The sequence below is a fragment of the Apodemus sylvaticus genome, chromosome 2 (genome assembly GCF_947179515.1).
Source record: "Apodemus sylvaticus chromosome 2, mApoSyl1.1, whole genome shotgun sequence".
NCBI classification, from domain to species: Eukaryota; Metazoa; Chordata; class Mammalia; order Rodentia; family Muridae; genus Apodemus; species Apodemus sylvaticus.
In genome coordinates this window covers 90,561,551-90,583,853 of record NC_067473.1, presented here as the reverse complement: position 1 = coordinate 90,583,853, position 22,303 = coordinate 90,561,551, and the positions used below count along the sequence as shown (strand labels likewise).

Below are 22,303 nucleotides of genomic sequence, written 5' to 3'. Positions count from 1 at the left end.
TGATTTCTTTCTTGAGAGACCTAAAGTTACTGCCATACAGCTCTTTCTCTTTCTTGGTTAGAGTTGCCGCAAGATATTTTATATTATTTGTGGCTATCATGAAGGGAGTTGTTTCCCTAATTTCTTTCTCAGCCTGTTTGTATAAAGGAATGCTACTGATTTTTTTGAGTTAATTTTATATCCAGCTATTTTGTTGAAGTTGTTTATCAGCTAGAGAAGTTCTCTGGTAGAATTTTTGGAGTCACTTATGTATACTATCATATCATCTGCAAATAGTGATACCTTTATTTCTTTTTTGCTTATTTGTATCCCTATGATCTCTTTTTGTGGTCTTATTGTTCTAGCTAGTTCTTCGAGTACTATGTTGAATAGATATGGGGAGAGTGGGCATCTTTGTCTTGTCCACAATTTCAGTGGAATTGCCTCAAGTATGTCTCCATTTAATTTGATATTGGCTGTTGTTTTGCAGTAAATTGCTTTTATTATATTTAGGTATGAGCCTTGAATTTCTGCTCTCTCCAGTACTTTTAACATGAAAGGTTGTCATATTTTGTGAAATGCTTTTTTTTTTTTGCATCTAAGGAGATGATTGTGTGATTTATCTTCTTTGAGTTTGTCTATATAGTGAATTATGTTAATAGATTTTCTCATATTAAAACAACCTTGCATCCCTGGGATGAAGCCTACTTGATCATGGTGAATGATAGTTTTGATGTATTATTGGATTTGGTTTGCAGGAATTTTATTGAGTATTTTGCACTGATATTCATAAGCAAGATCTGTACGAAGTTCTCTTTTTTTTTTTTTTTTTTGGTTGGGTCCTTGTGTGCTTTAGGTATCAGAGTAATTGTGACTTCATAGAATGAGTTAGGTAGTGTTCTTCCTCTTTCTATTTTATGGAATAGTTTGAGGAAAATTGGTATTAGGCCTTCTTTGAAGGTCTGGTAGAATTCTGCACTAAATCTATCTGCTCCTGGACTTTTTTTGGTTGGGAAGTTTTTAATGACTTCTATTTTCTTGTGTGATATAAGCCTGTTTAGATAGTTTACCTTCTCTTGATTTAACTTTGGTATGTGGCATCTGTCTAGAAAATCATCCATTTCTTCTAGATTTTCCAGTTTTATTGAGTATAGGCTTTTATAGTAGGATTTGATGATTTTTTTTAAATTTCCTCTGTTTCTGTTGTTATGTCTCCTTTTTGGTTTCTCATTTTCTTAATTTGGATAGTGCCTCTGAGTCCTTTAGTTAGTTTGGCTAGGGGTTTATATATCTTGTTTATTCTCTCAGAGAACCAGCTTCTGGTTTTATTGATTCTTTGTATTATTTTCTTTGTTTCGATTTGGATAATTTCGGGTCTGATTTTGATTATTTCTTGCCTTCTACTCCTCTTGGGTGAGTTTTCTTCTTGTTTTTCTAGAGATTTCAGGTGTCCTGTTATTTCAGGTCCTTTGAGCTGAGAATCTTCGTTCTCCTCCATTCTGATTATTCTTAGATTTGGTCTTTTCATTGTGTCCTGAATTTCCTGGATGTTTTGGGTAAGGAGATTTTTATGTTTTGAATTTTCTTTGGCAGTTGTGTCAATCTCTTCTATGATATCTTCTACATCTGAAATTATCTCTTCTATCTCTTGTATTCTGTTGGTGATACTTGCATCTGTTCCTGACCTCTTCCCTAGGTTTTCCATTTCCAGCTTTGCCTTCATTTGTGTCTCCTTTATTGTTTCCACTTTCAAGTCTTGGATCACTTTATTGAATTCCCTCATCTGTTTACTTGTTTTCCTGTATTTCTTTCAGTGAGTTATTTACATCTTCCTTAAAGCACTCTATTTTCTTCATGAGACAAGATTTTAGGATAGGTACCAGATTTTCAGGTATATAGCTGTATTCAGTGTTTGCTGTTGTGGGAAAACTGGATTCTGATGTTGGCCCTGTATTTTGGCTTCTGTTGTTTATGGTCTTCTACTTGCCTTTCACCATCTGGATATCCCTGATTTTTGTTGGTCTGGTGACTGTCTGGAGAATGCCTCTTTTGTCCCAGGGTTGTTTCAGGTCTCTGCCTAGGCCTGCAACCTTGAATGTAGTGGACTACCTGTGAGGTTTTCCAACTGGGGCCTCTTCACAGTGCCAGAGAAGCTGCTGATCTGTTGCCCTGGCTACAGTAGATCTCCTGGGAGGCCTTCAGAGTTGGCTCTTTAGTGGAGCAGTCAAGCTGTTGTTCAACTGCTCTGCAGCTGATCCTCAACTGCTCAGAGTGCAGTGGATCCTCAACTTCTCTGGGTGCTGCTGGTCCTCAACTGTTCTGAGTGCAGCGGGTCCTCAGCTACTCTGAGTGCAGCAGGTCCTAAACTACTCTGAATGCATCAGATCCTCCTAGCCAAGAGTCTGCCCCAGCAGAAAGGATCTGGTGGAAAGGGCAGATGGGTGGGAGGGGAGTGGTACTCATAGGGTGGGAGTTTTGGTGGGGGTTTTGGTGGGTCCCAAGTCCACTGAACTTCCAGCAGCAGCTCTGGGACTCCAGAGGCGGGGGGGGGGGGTGAGGGGGTTCTTGTGAACTGCTCTGAGTATAGCGAGTCCTCTGAGATGGGTCAGGATATTGTGTCTTCAAGTGAGTAGACTAGCTAGTAGTTTGCTCCAGCAGGAAGGATTGTGATTCAGAAAAAAATAGTTTGGTTGACAGATTACTTGAAATGTTTTAGTTTTAAAACACATAAAATCTCTGATGTTATAATCTTTAAAGTAACTATATAATAGCAATTTTAGTATTTGAATTTTTTCCTATTGACAAAATGTATTGACATTTTATTCTTTGGATTGAGAATGCCTGAGTGGTATGTACCTTGCTGGACTTTTTCAACATCTTTCCTAAGGAGTTCTGAAGAAAATTGCTAAATATTATATAAGCTTGGTTTGTAATGCATAACACTGGTAGTCCTCCAATATAGTAAACATAAAATACTATTTGAAAGGTTTATTTTGACTTTGATTTTTTTAAAAAAAAAAACAGATATGTTTTCTTATATTAAGGACTTAAAAACTTACTAACATATTTTACAACTTATATAAATATGTGTAGTATTGCTAACTACTATTATTTAGTATATTAATCTAAAAAAAACTGTTCTCTTTTGTCTTGAAGATTGTAATAGTACATCGATCTCTGGGACTTTGAATCTGCTTCCCGTGCTTTCCCTTTTACTTTATAATTTATATTAGTCTTATTGTCATCATATCTGCTAGTTCACTGATTGCTCCGGACAGTTATTTAGCAAGCCTGGTTTAAGCATGGATGTATACCCTTCAAATCTTCAAAGCGAAGCTGGGCATGGAAGCACAAGCCTTTAATCCCCAGACTTGGAAGACAAGGCAAGCTGAGTCTACCGAGTGAGTTCTGGGCTAGCCAAGACTACATAGAAAAACCTGTGTCAAAAAAACCCACAAAACAACAACAAATTTCGAACCTTAGTGTTTTCTAACCCACCCATTTACATTCTATAATGAGTTTTGCTTGTACAAGGCCAGCTTTGTCCCTTTAAATTGCATTCATGGTCTTAACCTTACCAACAACCTAACACATGGAAGACAGGTTTTTCTGGGAAAAAATGTGGAGACTTCTTTTTTCTCTCCATTGTACCCAAACTAACAATACTGTTCATTGTTACTGATGATACAACTTCAGCCAATGCTTTTATTTATTTATTTATTTATTTTTGGTTTTTCGAGACGGGGTTTCTCTGTGTAGCCCTAGCTGTCCTGGAGCTCACTCTGTAGACAAGGTTGGCCTCGAACTCAGAAATCCACCTGCCTCTGCCTCCCAAGTGCTGGGATTACAGGCATGCACCACCACGCCTGGTAGTTATTTGCTTTTTGATTTCTAATTTAAAATTTATGAAATTTGTTTTCAGGGATCTCCAAACCTGCCTCCTCTTTCTTAATACATTGAAAAGGCAATGGCTTGGAGTCCATGGTCAGGTCCATGGTTCCTCATCTTCTCACAGCACATAAGTCCACTTGATGTTAGAATTAAATTTATAGCCTTGGGGTACATCTGACCACTATTTGCATATTTGCATTCATAGGCATTGCTTTTAACTGGGCACCCCAGAATGCTAAGATAAAAGTCCATCTGTGGTCTAACTCCATGAGTTCTTTGAATATTTTGGATATTATTCCTCTGTCAGATTTAGGGTTAGTAAAGATCTTTTCCCAGTTTATTGGTTGCTGTTTTGTCCTATGGACAGTGTTCTTTGCCTTACAAAAACATTGAAATTTTATGAGGTCCCATTTGTCAATTCTTGATCTTAGAGCATAAGCTATTGGTGTTCTGTTCAGGAAAATATCTCCTGTGCCCATGTGCTCAAGGCTCTTCTCCAGGTTCTTTTCTAGTAGTTTGAGTGTGTCTAGTTTTATGTGGAGGTCCTTGATCCACTTAGACTTGAGCTTAGTACAAGGAGATAAGAATGGATCGAAGTGCATTCTTCTGCATGCTGACCTTTAGTTGAACCAGCACCATTTGTTGAAAAGGCTATCCTTTTTACACTGGATGGTTTGAGCTCCTTTGACAAAGATCAAGTGACCAGAGGTGTATGGGCTCATTTCTGGGTTTTCAGTTTTAATCCATTCATCTACCTGCCTGTCACTGTACCAATACCATGCATTTTTTAACACTATCGCTCTGTAGTACTGCTTGAGGTCTGGGAGAGTGATTCCCCCAGAAGTTCTCTTACTGTTGAGAATAGTTTTCAGCTATCCCTGTTTTTTGTTATTCCAGATGAATTTGAGAATTGTTCTTTCTAACTCTATGAATAATTGAGTTGAGATTTTGCAAATCAAAACAACCCTGAGATTTCACCTTATACAAGTCAGAATGGCTAAGATTAAAAACTCAGGAGACAGCAGGTGCTGGTGAGGATGTAGACAAAGAGGAATATTCCTCCACAGCTGGTGGAATTGCAAAGTGGTACCACCACTCTGGAAATCATTCTGGCTGTTCCTCAGAAAACTGGGCATGGTACTACCGGAGGACCCTGCTATACCACTCCTGGGCATATATCCAGAGGATTCTCCCACATGTAATAAGGACACTTGCTCCACTATGTTCATAGCAGCCCTATTTATAATAGTCAGAAAGTGGAAAGAACCCAGATGTCCTCAGTGGAGGAATGGATACAGAATATGTGGTATATTTACACTATGGAATACTACTCAGCTATTAAAAACAATGAATTCATGAAATTCTTACGCAAATGGGTGGAACTGGAAAATATCATCCTAAGTGAGGTAACCCAATCACAAAAGAACACATATGGTATGCACTCACTGATAATTGGATATTAGCCCAGAAGCTTGGAATATGAAAGATAAAATTCACATATCAAATGATGTCCAAGAAGAAAGAAGGACAGGCCCCTGGTCTTGGAAAGGCTCAATGCAGCAGAGTAGGGGAATACCAGGACAGGGAAGCAGAAGGGGCCTGATTGGGCAACAGGGGGAGGGAAGAGGGCTTATAGGACTTTGGGGAAGAGGAACCAGGAAAGGGAAAATCATTTGAAATGTAAATAAATAATATATCTAATTTAAAAAAAAAGTCTATCCGAGGTCCCACTCACCTGCTTTGCTTCACAGACCTGAACTGGGCAGACGCCTTTTCCTAAGAAGCTCTCTACTCCTCAACTACCAGGCAGGGAGAAGTCAGTGAGAATTTATTGCAGAGGACCATTTGATTTAGGTGCTTTCTCTAACTAGAATGAGGTAAAGCTTTAAACCTAGGAAGGGTTGAGTACTGAGTACTCTGTTTGTAGTGGAATACTTAAAATTCAAGAGCTCTGAGCACATTCTCTTAATTATGTAAATCTTCCCATAGAAAAAGTTTCTGTCAGTTCTCATTTTCACATAGTAAATATTTAGTATAATCCTATCATACATAAGAGGTAAGCTAATATGAAACAAACAATTTCTAAAAACAAATAACCCTAATTGTTTTGATCTCTTTCATTTGTAGATTTGAAAACAAAAGGAAGAAATTATAAGACGGGGTGGTGGGTCTACACAACCCCTCTTCATCCCCGAAGTATGAGGGTGGACACAGAGAGAAAAAGCTTCTTATGTGGTTATCTAAATCAACAGTTACACTGTTAAACCAATATACTTTGATGATCTCTGCTTTCCACAAATGTCAGTTATTGGTGTTCCTAAGTGTGTTTATATTTCTTGATACTTCTTGTGATGTGAACAGATTTAACATTTCACAATTTTCTAAGTGAAACGTACTTTATATTTTCCTTCATTTAGATTCCTGTCATTTACATGTTATCCTCATAATCAGTTATGATGTAAAGAATCCATCATAAACATAAATTGAAAAGCAACAGTAGCACTTGGTAAGCCTTCAGAGACTCTTCCGTGGAACATGCGAAAGCTAATCTCCCTTAAAACCTATTAAGGAGCAGCTATTTGAACATCAAATAATCTTGGAACCATGGGATTAATACAAATAAATATGAGGAAATGTTAGAGTAAATGGCAGTCTTCTAAGCAGCCCATGAGTGAAGGAGGCTGTGGAATTAGCTATCTAAAACTTGGTTTTATACATTTACCTTATAAGATTCTATGAGGAACAAATAAGTCTTCTTAGAGTTGTATTTCCACAATATTAAAACAATTCTAAGGAGTCAAATATTTTCTATACTAATTTTTTTAAAGGATGACATTTCTGAAATATATTTTTCTGATTCTTTGCGTATACCTAGCAGTAACCCTTTAAACATCCTCACATGTTGACACAGCACCCCTGCAGCACACATAGAGACTGCTGTACCATGCATGCTTGCTTTGCTTTTCTGATTATGCATACAGGTGAATGTGACAGATTGATTCTTTCTTTCTCCTGCCTTTTACAGGGATGGAGAACTCACGGCTCGGCTCCCTGCTGCTGGTGCCTGCTTTCCTTAACACCAGCTTCCAAGGGACAGATTGAGACCTCTAGTGCAAGAGGAAAAGAGCTGATAGAATTTTTCTGAAAAGAAAAGAAAAGAAAAGAAAGAAAAGAAAAGAAAGAAAAGAAAAGAAAGAAAAGAAAAAATAGGATCTAAGAGCTGTCTAAAAGACAGGCTTCTGAGTAAGCTTTGTAAACTTGGTACTCTCCAGTCTCCTATTCAGATATTTGTATTTAATTTCAAATTCTTCCTGTAATGGTAAGGGTGCCATTGTCCCTTGTGTGAGTTGGGTGTGGGCAAACAGCACCACAGTACATTTTGAATTTTAAATATGCTTTCATTTCTTTTTATTTTTTTAAAGAAAGAATTAAAGTTCTTCAATCTAGAAATGCTTTTAAAAAGGGAATAAATATCTCTGCCTTTTATGTCACAGAATTCAAGCAATTTTGTTCGCTTAATACTTTGAAGTGCAGCCTGGGTGTGTCAATCGCAGTTCCACCCCAGGACATACCTGGTATCTGCTTGTTTGCTTAGAAGGTAGGAAGATTCACTTATTGTATTTTTATTAAGAAAGTAGGCATTTTTCCTACAATAGGATCAAAGGGATCAAAGACAAAGGCTCTTTGTACTCCCTGCCAAAGGCACTTAGATGTCAGGGGATGGGATGTGCCCCAGAACAATAATGTATGCCACCTTATTCTAGCATCTCTTAAAGATTTCATCCCAGGTCCCCAAAGATGCACCATGGAAGATACACCCCACCCTTTAAGACCCACCTCCATATTCTGTGCAAAGGGATCCTTCGGATCACACAGTGTTGAAGAAATTCGATGGTTGCCACGGAAACAGCGCTGACTTATATTCTGGGGGACTGGAAATGTCTGCCGTATAATTGTTAACCTTCCAATGGACCTTCTGACAAGTTCCTGAACATCCACATCATTTATTTCCTAAAGGATAAGAAGAGAGAGAATTAGCAGTTCTTAAATCTAGTGGCAGAAATCCAAAAGAATTGCTGACCAATTATTTGGAGGTGCACGGGAATCTAACTAACACAGCTGCTTCATTTAACTAGTTTCAATGAAAGTTATGTGTATTCATCAAAATGGTTAATTCAGTCATACTTGCTTTCTGTTGCTTTATATTATATTATGTAACCTGATGGCTCAACGTCTACACGGAACATGTTGCTTTAAGATGCTTTATTAAAAGCAATTTAAGAGCCAGTTATGCCAAAATTATAAGAGAAAAATATTAAAAGTTCACAAAATAAGATTCAATTGCAGTTCATGATTCATTAATAGTTTTCAATATAATTTGTATGCCAAGGAAGGGAGATGTGAAGTAAGATGCATCCTTGTTGTCCTTAGCGATGAGAATTGAGGGTTTTAAATGAACTAAGTAAAAGAAAGCAAAGGAGACACTCTCTTAAATTTTTTTTTGCTGATGTCCATATACATTTCTTATTGAGAGGAGTTGGTTCTCAATAACTACTAATGAGTTAACTTTTCCTGTGGTCATTACATAAATGTAAGGAGCTCGGTGGATTAGCACACACCATGTCAATGATGGTTTGTAAATGCACTATGTAAATAATACCGACTCTGTGTGCGCATGCTTGCCAAACTCTAAGAAATCCATTCTCTACTCCCTTCACCCATTCTGAAATTTGGTTCAAAGTTTATGCTCAGTTACAGACATAGAAATAATACAAAAATAACAATGTCTTGTGGATATATGTCTGTTTTACTTGGGATTAGTACAAAAGTGACAAGCCTAAGTTTTACTTTCCCAGCAGTCTTTCCTAAAACAGCTTGTGCTACATCGTGCCCATTTGAAACCTTTTAAGCCAATAAGGCTTTTTGTGACGAACAGATTATTGGTGTGAATTGATTTTTATGCAATGAAAATAACTGATTTGGGATGGGACATTATGGACTGACATGTGCATTCCTATGTTTCTATCCAAGGAAAAACCCTGTATGATGAAGAGAAGCAGACCTCCAAGAGAGTGTTAATTTTCTTCCTTTTTCTACTGTGTTAATTACAAATTATCATTCTTTGTGGCATGTAGCCATAAAACTCACCCCTTCTTTATGTTCTTTATGTAATACAGGTCTCTCTAAAAATAAAATAACACCTGCCATCAGCTGCATCCACAGTGGCATTAGGAAGTTCTGGGGATTAATCCTTAATGCACCGTGAACAATGGCTTTCAGCAGCTCCTGTCGTCGGTGTCATTTCACTGGCCATGTAAACTTTGTCTGGCAAAAGCCTAGTACTTTGAATTTTCCATTACTTGCTCACAAAGCAGAATTAAACAGTGTCCAGTCAATTCTATTTTAATACTTGATATTCATCTGAAATCTTTTAAAGTGAATTAATATGAACTTTGCTACTCAATATCTTTCAGTGTTTTAAAATACTACATTGTGCAGCTAGGAAGTTTCACCCTGAAGGTAGCAAATGACAAACTGATTTCTTTTTATCTTAATATGGGATTATTCCTTCCTAATCAGATAATTATTTACCCAAATTTATCAAACACTACATATTAAAATCAAAATTTGTAGATAATAAATGCTTACTTTGTATCAGGCACAATGCTAGGTCATTTATCTGGTTTTACCTTTTATTTTAAAAATGATAATGAATCGCTGTTTATTAACACCTTATAAATAAAAAAACTCAAAGGACTCAAAGCTCTTTATTTGGATTATTTTTATTCATGGACGATTTTAGAAATGTCATGAAAAAATAAAGAAAAAATAGTGTGTGCTAATTATATAAGAAGCTGTATTGCCTTAATAGAATCATGTTGATTAATATTTAAGAATGATGGCAATAAAGATAGCAAACACACATTATGTAGGCATTTAGTGTCTGGCAGCCCTAAAGGAATAAGATCTCCTGAGACCTACCCTAAGATAAACCCCTTTCAGGTCTGCCTACAAATGCAGAAATGGTGGCTAACAACTCAAAAGGTCCACGGGATGAAGTTCTCAGTTACATACCTTCAAGTAAATCTGAGGGAATGCCAACTTGAAAAAAATATATTTTGTCTGTTTTTATTTGAGAAAGGAAAATGAAAGTAATTTTCTGAAGGAAAAGAACCACCATTCTGAGGGAAATGAACAGTCTGTCTCAAAAATTTTACTTAGAATTTTAGTTTTGACACTTGAACTTCAAACCTATTCAAGGTGGCGTGGCAACCTGATCGGGACAGGCTTTGTATTGACAGGAATATTATTTTGCTCTCCAAAAGGTCTGTGTCAAGTGTGCACACATTTGTTATATGCACACACAAAATCATATCCATATTTAATGACAGCTGATCAGTTTATCTAAAAATGAAATACTTTTAAAACAGGAAAAAAATTCCTAAGTTGCATTAACATAGCAATGTTACATAGCAATGTACAATCAGGGTCTACATTGCTCTTTTTAAATGTAACGCTTACACTTTATGATTTTGAAAGCAATTTCAAAAAGAACTAGTCTATAAAAAATGAACGCTACTTGAGATCCCAGAACTACCAAACATATTAATTGATTTCTATAAAGGAAATATCTGTGTTTTTAAAGACTATGAAGAATTAGATTCTAACATTGTCTTTGGAGTCTTCATTTGCATCTATTTATGAACATAGAAGTAATACTATAATAAAAACCAGTTTGTCCATCATAGTTGACTTTTTAATTTTACTTCTTTGGGAACAAAGCACAATACTATTTTTCCAAAGAGTAATTACTAATAATTATAAATTAGTTGAAGTTGAAAAAATATATCTAAGAAAACATTCAATTTACATTAATAGCTTAGAGTAGACTGGATGATGAAGTGTGTAAGGGCCAATGATGGAAAACACAAGAAATTATCTGCTAAGAAAACAGAAATAACACACTGTACCCCCAAAAATCCTTTAGAATTTTTAGAATTTCAGTCATTCTTGAAATCCTGAAGTAGGTCAACTTCAGGCTGAAATATACAGGAAGTAGGAGGACACAAAGACTTTTAAGATCTGTAGAATCAGTTGATAGCCTGAAGTACATTATTTCAAAAAAAAAAAAAAAAGAATTGTTGCTCCTTTTTCTCATGTGTTCCCTCTTCCTCTTTCATCTCTGCATCTAATGAAGTTCCTGGATCACAGGAAGTATGCAGTAAGTATTGGGAAACTGAAATTTTACTGCATGAACCAATCATAGGGTTTTACTAAACTATCCTCTTAAAGAATCAATAGCTGAAAATTCAGCATTAGGTCCTTAGAATGCATTGAAAATGATAAATATTCCCGACCTAGCAAATTTCAGGTATGAGATGTTGTAGTCTGCTATGCTGCAGTTTTAAAAGATGTTTTTCTGATATGTTTGTGTTCTTTGTGCTGTGGCACAGTTGACCCTGTAACATTTCGAGAAAATCAAACACTAACATCAAGTAATTGTACAAATGCTATATTAGAATCTGATATAAAATCAGGAGGAACAGAAACAAAATGGCAATTTTCTTCTTGATTGATTATTAACATAGAGATCAATTAACCAGTAAACTAAGAAAATGCAAAATATCTACTAAATGTCTAAGATCTGAAATTTCAAATTGGCAATCTAAATCCCCAAACTAAAGACTTCTTCCATAACTGCTGTCCTCACGGACTCACAGAGAATAATGACTTTAAATTTGTTTTAAGTCATTAGATGGCACAAGCCATTGAAAGTCAGAGTTAGCATCACCAGGAACTCAGGAGTTAGAAGCATTGCTACTGAACCAGATGAGCTTCCTGTCTAAGTTTTGTCTTTTGTAAACCAAACAAATCACCAAGTCATTTGCTTTCGGGCCCTAACGGGATGCTAGTACCATACAGAAATCTGTTGTGAGACAAACACACTGAGCACAGGGAGACTACAAGCACTATTACCAAGGTCTTACTTGATTGATTGCTCCCTGTGAGCTGTACAGCTTCTCATTAGTAAAATGTACTTGATGCAAATTAAAACAAAATATATTGTTCTCAAGTTTCTACAACTTGTGCCATGATGCATAACGTCAACTTTGATTTATAATCCCTCCCTATAAAACTATTGGCACAATAAAATTAAATAAAATTTTAACTAAACTATACTTAAGCAAAGGGAAGTAGACAAAATCACTTTTTGTTCAGTCAAATGGGCATTTAACAATGGTCTGTGAGAGTTTTGTAACTCTGGGAGATAAGCAGCCTTTTAACAAATTTGAAAAATCCATGTTTTCCCCCTTTATTGAAATAGGAATAAATCATCATTCTTTTATTAATTTTTATAATAAGCATGGAAATAGAAAAAGCAAACAAACAAATAACAAACTTGGTAGAAAAGGATGTGACTCAAATTTCCTGAAGTAAATAGACCTCAAGAGAATGAGGTGGTTAAATGGAACTGGATGGAGAGAGCTGACCTTGGATATCCCGGCTGATAATACTTTTCCTTGCAAACAGGTTCATTCTTTGTGCTTCTGTTTGGTTCAGATAAAAGCAGTAGCTGATGTAAATGACATAGGCTGTGGACATTTTGTTTTTGTTCTAAGCAGTATTGAATACTAGAGAGAAATGGCACTTCCGTCAAGGACTGATAAAGTATGACCAGCAGTAAAATGCATTAGGGGTTTCAAGCCAGTGATGATGAAGCTATCCTTGGAAGCATCAGATCAAGTTCTCCACGTTGACAAAAGAATTGATCTTTTCCATCACCTTCTGTAATGCTAACACTGAATGAGTGGTTGACAAGTTAAATTGCTTTGTTTACTGGATAGTTTCTTATGCAACATTGCAGCTAAGATATCTCCAAGGAAATACATGTTGTTCTACTCTACTACTTCTGCATAATATAATTTATAATATGAAGACTATCAAGGGGACCATTCTTCTGAAGTTCTGGTTGACCTTGAATGGTGGGGAAACACCCATCCACCCATGTTTTTGTTGCTTTACTCACATATGTTTTCAGGATTCAATGGTCACTGTAGGAGCAACATTTGAAGGCACAAAAAGAAATAAAGGAAGGGTTCCTTCTGCAGTTTCACCAAAAGATAGGAGAAAATGACCTTCCATTTAAAAGGTGGTATTCATTTGTTTGATCACCCGCTAAGGAGGCAAGAAGTCCCCTTTTTCTTTCTAGAATGCTTTGTGATCACAAGTGTAGAAGCTTTCTGTCTGACCTGAAGTAGGAAACCTATGTAGTCATTTTATGAGAAGTCTTGTGTCAGATGAAAAGAGGGTTTCCTTATTTACAAACAAAAAGAAATGTACAAAATAACTAAAGACAATGGAGATTTCAAAAACATAACTCAAAACAAAGCCAAAAGCAACTGAAACTTTTCATTGGTAAGACTGCTGTTAAAATCCCATTATTTACTCTTACCAACATTTTAAATACTTAGTGGGTTATTTAATGTTTAAAGATTAGTTTTCTTTTAGAAAAACAAAGATGCCTATCTGAACGTTTCTGACAGCTCACTAAATTCTTTTCAGTGTTGCTTTCTTTCTAGTCTGATGCATAATCCCTTAGATGGAATAGGATAGACATAATCAGAAGGTCATTGTAAGAGATCTCCTGCACCCACAGTGCCTGCAGGAATCTCAAGGAAAATGCATAAGGAATGTAGTGACAGCCCATATAGCCTAAAGGTTGGCACTCCCAGAAGATAGGGAGGTGGCTTTAGTATCTTTACTCTGAGCTAACAAGATTGAAGCCTATCTAGGAGAAACATTTGCATTTTGCTTTTCCTTTTGAAGAGGAAAAGCATTTATCTTCTATAGACCCTCAGACAGACAGACAGACAGACCATTGCCACTTTCTTTCTTTTTTCTTATAGTATAGAATAGAGTTTATTTAGAGTAGGGGATGGGAGTAGGGGAGAGAGAGAGAGAGAGAGAGAGAGAGAGAGAGAGAGAGAGAGAGAGAGAGAGAGAGAGAATAGAGAGAGTGGAGTGGAAGCTGGCCATGACCACGTGGAGGGGGGAAGAGCCCAAGGGGCAGAGAGGTAAGAGAATGTGGGAGAGCAGAGAGAGAGCAAAGAGCAGTTGCCACTTTCATATTCAATCAAGTGACAGGAAAGTGAGAGCGAGGTGTTAACAAGAAAAGATGGGTACTGTGGCAGCAGCTTTTGAGTCATTCCTCAGGCTTTGCTAGGGTAGAACCTTATGGAATTCTTTCATTAACCCCCTGGGTAGAAGGTACATCCATTGCCAAATGAAGCCATTTCCCTTATCACTAGAAGAAGGGACAAATGGCTATCTGTAGTGCCCATTAGCACACTGAAGTACATACCAGCCTCTAGGCTCCCTCAGCATAAAAATCACTTGTGATTCATTTCAAAGTCCATGCTAGTACCTTATCTTTTCTCATCTTCTTCTTAACCTAAACTCCCTCCAGCTCACTAGCTTCCCTTCCCACTCACTCTCCTTTTAAGACTATTTCTCAAACTCTGTTTTTCTTCTGTCTATGTGTCTTTGTCTCTGTTTCTCTCTCTCTCTCTCTCTCTCTCTCTCTCTCTCTCTCTCTCTCTCTCTCTCTCTCTCTCTCTCTCTCCCTCTCTATCCCGCCTTTGACTCCTTTTTCTCCTCTCTTCTCCTCTCTTCTTTTCTGGCCAGATCTAGTCTTCTGGCTATGTTGAGTTCATATTTTTTCTCTGCTCTGGACTCTTACAAAGGTCTCTGGTTGTTCACACTATTATTCCAAGAACAGTATTGGTACATAAGTAATTCACTATCTATTTATAAATTGTAGGCAGAGTTGGACAGCTCATGCCGAGGTCATATCATGCTACAAGGTGCTGTCACCTATTTGTCCACATCTGGTCTGTTGCTGTCTTTGCTGATCTTGACTGGCAAATACTAAAGAAATAACATTATTAGATTGCAGCACACTCTGAATCCTTTGTATTACCTTTACAAAATGTTAGGAAAAGAATCTAAAGGAATTTAACATTCTTTGGATTTTTAAAACAGTTGTAATTCTTTATGGGGAAATAAAACCTTGTTCTTTGTTGATTCATGTTCATAGGCTGGAGGAGGGAAACAGATATGAAAATTTTTATTAAAAAGACATTAAAATACAAATGGAACACAGATTCTCCCCTGGGAGGTTTACATTGGCTACAAAGAAGAACTGATCTTTTCATATAGATGATGTCCTTTAAGTAGGCAGTGTGTGCAACTAGAAAAGTTAAAAGACGGACACTCAGTGGGAAGGCTTTCTCCACTTATTTAATTCAGATAAAAACTTCTTTCTATTTTTATTAAAGAGCATTCATGCAATACACTGAGCCTTTGCATCCTGTTCTGCTCCCTCTTAGAGGTGAGGCCCTTTGGATGCTCCATGTGTGAAAAAGTGTGTGCTGATAGGAGAGGTGTTGTGGGCTTTACCTCATTTATGATGATCCAGTGACAGTCAAAAGCAACCAAATTAGTTTCCACCACCTAGAAGAGAAAACAAGCAAGTCATCAGCATTAATCATGAAGAAGGAGCTACTCTAAAAGGATGCACTCCATTAGTGGACAAAACACCGCTAGAAAAGTCTTGGCTCAGTTACAGATGGAATGCTATCAGCAAAGCAGTGTAGATAACAGCAGAGTTGGCTGGCAGAACTGGAGGCATGCTAAATAAGCTCAGAAACAGCATTCATCAAGGATAGAATAATGTAAATTTAAAAACAAAAAACATTTAAACGATCAAGTTTTTAGAATTAACAGATTTCAAATTTCATATTCCTAGTTATAATACATTTCAGTGCTATTATTTATGTAATAAATATCTAATTAGTACCACAGTCTCATTCTATCACAATTTATTTTTTTATCATCTCAGTGTGGATATTACTGTTTTGACTTAACTCTATTTTGAAAAATGATTTTGTTGCATGCATTTGAAATAGATTCAGATCTTAAGTTAAATTGTAAAATAGAGAAAGCATTCACAATATGTTATAGCTAAAACATACAAATGAATAAACAATATGTTAAACAACAATTTTTTTTGAGCACATGATATAGCCTGGCTTTGACCTCACACAGATTTTGCCTTTTATTCTCAAGTGATAAGATTAAGGTTGTGGACCACTGTGCCTGGTAGGATAACGATCTTGACTGGCTAACTTTAAATATTTGGCATTGGCCAAAAAAAGAAGCTTATCTGAGCACATATGTGCATGTATCTCTCTGTTTCTCTCTGTGTGTGTATTTAGTGTATGTTTATGTGTCTTTATGTGCGTATGTGATTGTGTGTGTGTCTACATATATAGGTCCTGCTATTTTTTTTTATTAGATATTTTCTTTGAAGCAAAGGCCATCCAGATACTGTCCCACTTGGGGATTAATCCCATATATTGTCACCAAACCTGCATGCCAAGAAATGTTTGCTGAAAAGAGTCTGATATGGCTATCTCCTGATAGGCCCTGCGAGAGGCTTACAAATACAGAGGCAGATGCTCATAGCCAACCATTGGACTGAGTGTGGGGTCCTTAATAGAGGGGTTAGAGAAAGGACTAAAGGAGCTGAAGGGGTTTGTAACCTCATAGGAAGAACAACATTAACCAGCCAACACCCCACCCCAGCCCCGGAGCTCCCAGGGGCTAAGTCATCAACAAAGGGGTATACATGGCTCCAGCTGCTTATATAGCAGAGGGTTGTCTTGTCAGGCATTAATGAGAGGAGAGTTCCTTGGTCCTATGAAGGCTTGATAGATGCCCAATGTAAGGGAATTGAGGCCAGGGAGGTGGGAGAAGGAACACCCTCATAGAGGAGGATGGGATGGGGGTTCATGAGAGGGTAGGAATTGGCAAAGGGGATAACATTTGACATGTAAATAAAGACTATATTCAATAAGAAAAGAAATGTAAATAGGTGCTGCTTTTATAACAAGGTTTCCACTATACACAGTCTTATTGCACATTTTCTGAGATATATTCTTGCAGTTCATGTGAAGAGCATATAACGAGTGAGGCTGCTGTGTAATAAATTATTACTGCATGTTTAGTGGTATTATTTATAGACTAGACTTTGTCTCAAGTGTAGATGTTTTCCATAAACTACCAAAGATGTTTCAATGTGTGAACTGAACTTAGGAGCTATTCTTTGTTCTATGAAGAAACATTGCTACAAAGGTGTGTTGAATAAGAAGAAATGCAATTATATTCAAATTTGTTATACAGTTAGATGTTTTTTCAATTCAAATATATAATTATTTCACTTATTTTAATATTGATACATTACACTATTTCAATATATTCTACTTCAATGTCATCTGAATTCAATAAACTTGCTGAATAATACAAACTATGAATATTGAAGGAAATGAAGGCTTCTTTTTTACTTTCAGGTTTATTATTGTTGTTTTTAGGGTGTATATGTAATCACTTATAGGTGAATAAAAATATTAAAGACTTATTTATTTTGCATATGTGACTACACTGTTGCTCTCTTCAGACTCCCCAGAAGAGGGCATTAGATTCTCTTGGAAGATGTTTGTAAGCCACCATGTGGTTGCTAGGAATTGAACTCAGGCCCTCTGGAAGAGCAGTCAGTGCTCTCAACTGCTGAGCCATCTCTTCAGCTGATAGGTTAAAAAGTTTTATAGAGGATATCATATGTAATGATGTCTACTTTTAATTATAGAAAACACTTTTAACTTTATATCAGTAATAGTGAGGCTTTTTTAATTTTTAACTTTCTTCATTAATATTTGTAGAGGCATATCAATGATTTAGTAACAATGAAAAGTATTAGAAAGTAAGTTGAAATTCCATCAGAATTTTGAAATAGATAAACCCAACATTTGGGTGTTAGAAAAATCTATCACAGTATAAAATGGCAAAATGCTTGTACATATGGGGGCAAACCTTAAACTAAAATATGGGTTAGAAAGATGTTAAGGCCAAGCCACAGGTAGCACATACTGAAAACACTTCTAAATAATATCAGTGGCAAAATAGAAAAAGGAATTTAGGTAAAATTGCCCTTTTCAATGATAGTCTGTGCCATGTGGACAGGCTAAGAAAATCCAAGGAGGAGAACTCTGTATTGCATACATGAGGAAGGCGAAAATAATATTTTATACCATGGTTTGAAATAAACACAACACAAAACGATATGGAGCTTCCACAAAGGAGAAAGGCAACCATCACACCCCAGACCAAGTGTCTCCCCAAGACCATGATGCAAGAATCTCATCCCAGACCATGATATGGTCCATGCTCCTCACAAACAGTAGAAAAGTACTCTGATATATGTCCATCCCCACCTCTGCCAGGAGTACTACAATATAAAATCATTTTAGCTGGATAAATTTGAAACAAGGAAAAAGTTATTAGCACTTAGTGCAGATAAATAATCAGTCCCTTTTCATATTAGCTGAGACCTCTTTGCCATAGGTGGGCAACTCAGTGACCCTCTGTTGAGTATGTTTGATTATTCTATCCATATACTTCACATGCTGTAGAAGACAGTGTCTTTTAACCTCCCTTTCTAGCTTTTAAGTTGGTAAGTTCTCTACTGCTTCTCTGTGATGCTGTTTTAAAATCAAATCTTTCCTTCAAAGCCATATCTCCTATTCCAGCCCAGATCATGTAAGCAGAACTGGTGCAGGACACTTCCAAACCTGTGTGTCTGTGCCCTCATACTGATGCCTGTGTGTTTCTGACCACTTGCTTGTGTTTGCTTGCTATATCTTGTAATGCGTGGACACTGTGTCATGCCTAGGAATACTTTGAAAGTCACATTGTCTCTGGCACAGAAAATAACTTTTCTCCACATTGCCTGCTGTCACACTGAGATAATATGGGACATCACATTTCACGTCTACCTTTTACAGTAATTCAATGTCTTTTGTCTCAAGTAAAACATTGATACTAATATCTGCTCTGTACATTTTTACAACCTTAATTTTAATTAATATAACTGGAGCTTTGTGACTTGATAAAGACTTGATCTGAAAATTACAGGTTATCTGGAGAAATTTCCACTAAAAGAGCAATAAGATTACTTTAGGTCAAGGTAAGTTTCTTCATAAATTAATAATAAGATCACATGGATACTTGAATGTTTTTAACTGAATGTTACTGAAAGGAGGCAATATTTTAAACTGATTAGAAACACAGAAAGATAGTTTGGAAAGGGGCATAAAAAAACTGTGGAGCTCAATGGTCTGTACTTTAGAAACTTTAATGATGACAATTTAAATCATAGTAGAAGGCACAGGCGACCTATCACAGAGGCTAAAACTCACCACGGAGTTAAAGGAGAAGCAGGGTAACAGTGCTGTTCCCCTCACAGATTAGCAGCCCCAGAGCTCATTCTTAAGGAAGACATATTTAAAAAGAAGCAACTTTGGAGCTAAGTGTCATGAAGGAATGACAAATGATCACACGCTATGCACATTGGTTTACCTGATAATGTAAGTACTTTTAGTAATATTACTCCATTTCCATGTAATAACTTAAGTTTCAGCAATGCTGCCTTGAACTAGTGGCATCGCTGAGTTAAAGGACCAAATTCTGAATTTAAGACATTACTATTTTAATTATTTTGGGGCATCCTAGAAATTCTAAATTCTAAATTCTAAATTTATTTCTATAGCTTTGATGCAATTCATTTAAGAAAGAATTTTTTTCTCCAATGATATATTTCTTATTGTCAACTTGACTGGATTTAGAATTACCATGGAAACACTTTTCAGGTAATTCTATGAGGATGTTCCACAAAAGGCCAAACTTATCTGGAAAGACCTGCCATGAATACATGCAGCACCATCCCATGGGCTGGGGACACAGAATTTTATGCCTCTACAAAGGGATTCTATGCCTTAAAAATAAATAGAAAACTATGTTGATCTAAATACATAATGGGAGTCTAGAGAGACAGAGCAGAAATGAAGAGTATATTCTTCCAGTGAGAGCTCCCATTGCAGTGCACAACTGCCTTTAATCCCAGTCCAAGGGGATCTGATGCCCCTTCTGGCTTCTGCAGCAACCCCTACCCACCTCCTACACACATGCACACTCTCTGCACATCTGCTTCCTGACTTCTGGTACATCCTCATTGGCTACCATACTCCTTCCACTCTGGCTTCTGTCAAAATGGACTGTTGCTTCTTAAACACTGTATCAAAATAAAACCCTCCTTCCTTAAGTAGTTTCTGTCAAATTTTTGTTCTTGTTTTGTTTTTTGGTTTTTGACACAGCAACTACAAAAAACTATACTTTTTTCTTCACATTTTTCTTACTTAAATAGCACAGCTCACACTTTACTAGAACTGGATTGAAAATCCCCTCTCTTCATACACTTTAAAAATTAATAATAGGACCTCTCTCACATCAGAGCACATTACTGTTACAATTCTCAGGGCTCATTGTATGGGTTATTGGTAACTTCAAGTTGTGCTTTTTAAACAAAAGATCACAAATCTGAGGTCATAATAAAATAGAGAAGTAGTCATAATTCAGTGGTAGCATTTATGAACATGATGACTCAGAAAAGGTGCCTAAAAGACTACATCCCTCCTGGGCAACCCGAAGCAAACAGCAAGCTGTGAGGGAAATGGCAAATCTGAACGAAGCTATCCAGGGGGAATAGCAATGGAACTCAGCAGAGTAACAGGAGATGAGGAGGCAGGAGCTTTCCTTGGTGATCTGTTTTGAATATCCTCACCGCATAAGTCTTTTTCAGCATTAGACATGGGTATTTAGGAGTGTGTCAAGAGCATGTCCCACAAGCAGCATGGTGCTGTGGAGACCGGTCCATTTCTACGTTTGGCAATGTAATTATAACAAAGGAGACCTTCCACAAGGCTGAGCTTCCTTTAAGTGAATTCCCCTAAAAAGAAGGTGACAGAGGAATCAAGCCCTGTCAGGGAGACAAGCCATGAGTAAGGACAGACCATCTGTCACTGGCAGGACCTTAGGACTTCTGAGTCTTTAGTAAGGCCCCACAATTTATCATCATGTCTTCCAGTGTTCGTTCTCAAATCCTTAGCAGTGCTAAATAAGGCAATCTGAAGCAAAGAAATCAACCCCACTGCCAGAGTGCATATCTCACTGGGATTAAATGCAGAACAGATCCTACAAGTACAGAGGACAATTTAATTGACTAAACAATAACAGAAACATGCTGTTATTTCACTCAAGCTTGTGACTCAACTAAATTACACTCGTTTCCTTTGCAGGATACACTGAATATTTATACAAAGGTTTGTGATACACCATAGCAGCCAGGACAGCAGGTGTTTGCTTCCTTATCCTTGCATATGCCAGACACAAGGTAGAAGCCAGGGAGGGGAAGACCTGTGCAAAAGGTCCTGAGACTTGTTCCAGACTTATTCTATTTAGCCAGAGAAATGTGGAAGAGCTACTCCCTTTCTCCTCATTGGTAATAATATAACTTGTTCAGCATTGCTTAGAACTCCCTTCTGGGCAATGGTTCTTCAATGCTTTGAAACCAGATACATTGATAAACAGTAGGTTAAATAAAACTAAACTCATGTTATTGCTGCAACACTCCCCAAAGTGCTGAACATCAACTCAGAAGTACAATGAACATGAAAGTTACTAAGATGAAATACAAATTTAATTCACAGAGCAAAGTCCCATATTCATAAATGTGAGCTTGAAAATCAGAATCAATGCACTCATTTTGTTTTCTTCATGTATCCTTACACAGACCATCATGAGGGTCAGCTTCAGGTTCTGTTTGTCAATATGAATAAAATTGTTTCCACATGACACTGTCATCAGGAGGGTAAGGGACAGTGGACAGTGCTAAGATTACAATGAACATCAGCTACTTGTGTCTTAATGTTTATGTTAATGGTCTCCAGTACACGAGATGCTTGGAATGACATAATTCCAAATGAATTTCACAAAGAAGCTTTTTTTTCCCTACTGTAGATCTTATATGATTAAAACATTTCAAGAACTGCAAACTAGAAACAATGTCAATGTACCCATACATTTCCACAATGTCTAAAATTCATAGAAATACTTTTCAATCTGAGCAAAGCATTCCACAGTAGCCCTAGAGAACGCATAGTCAAGCTGACCTGTTTCCACAAAGCAAGAACAACAGAGGAACTGCTATGTTTCTTTAAGTCCTAAATCAGACATTATGGTTTAGATGAGATGGTGACTCCACTTTCCTTCTGGTTTTGTTTTGTGTTGTTTTTTTTTGTTTGTTTGTTTTATATTGATTTTTAAAGAAAAGTACTAAACTATAGAAGCTTGCATTTTCATGCTAATTGTGTTACTCAAACATGGGGGAACAAAGTTGCCAATAATGGCCAATGGCTGGGCAGGGAGAAAGAGGCAGGACTTTTAGAATTCCAGGGCAAAAAATGCAGGGAAAGGGAAG

The 22,303-nt window shown here is 36.9% G+C and overlaps 1 protein-coding gene across 3 annotated transcripts in view; it reads right to left on the bottom strand.

Annotated features, from left to right (window-relative positions):
• Positions 1–22,303, bottom strand: part of Grid2 (glutamate ionotropic receptor delta type subunit 2) — a 1,574,882-nt gene that overhangs the window by 686,180 nt on the left and 866,399 nt on the right. For all 3 annotated transcript variants that reach the window (XM_052173841.1, XM_052173840.1, XM_052173842.1), the window contains 2 exons: positions 15,331–15,384; positions 7,708–7,881 (listed from right to left, as the gene is read on the bottom strand). In XM_052173841.1, the coding sequence (XP_052029801.1) occupies positions 7,708–7,881; positions 15,331–15,384 (228 nt within the window). The remainder of the gene's footprint in view (positions 1–7,707; positions 7,882–15,330; positions 15,385–22,303) is intronic.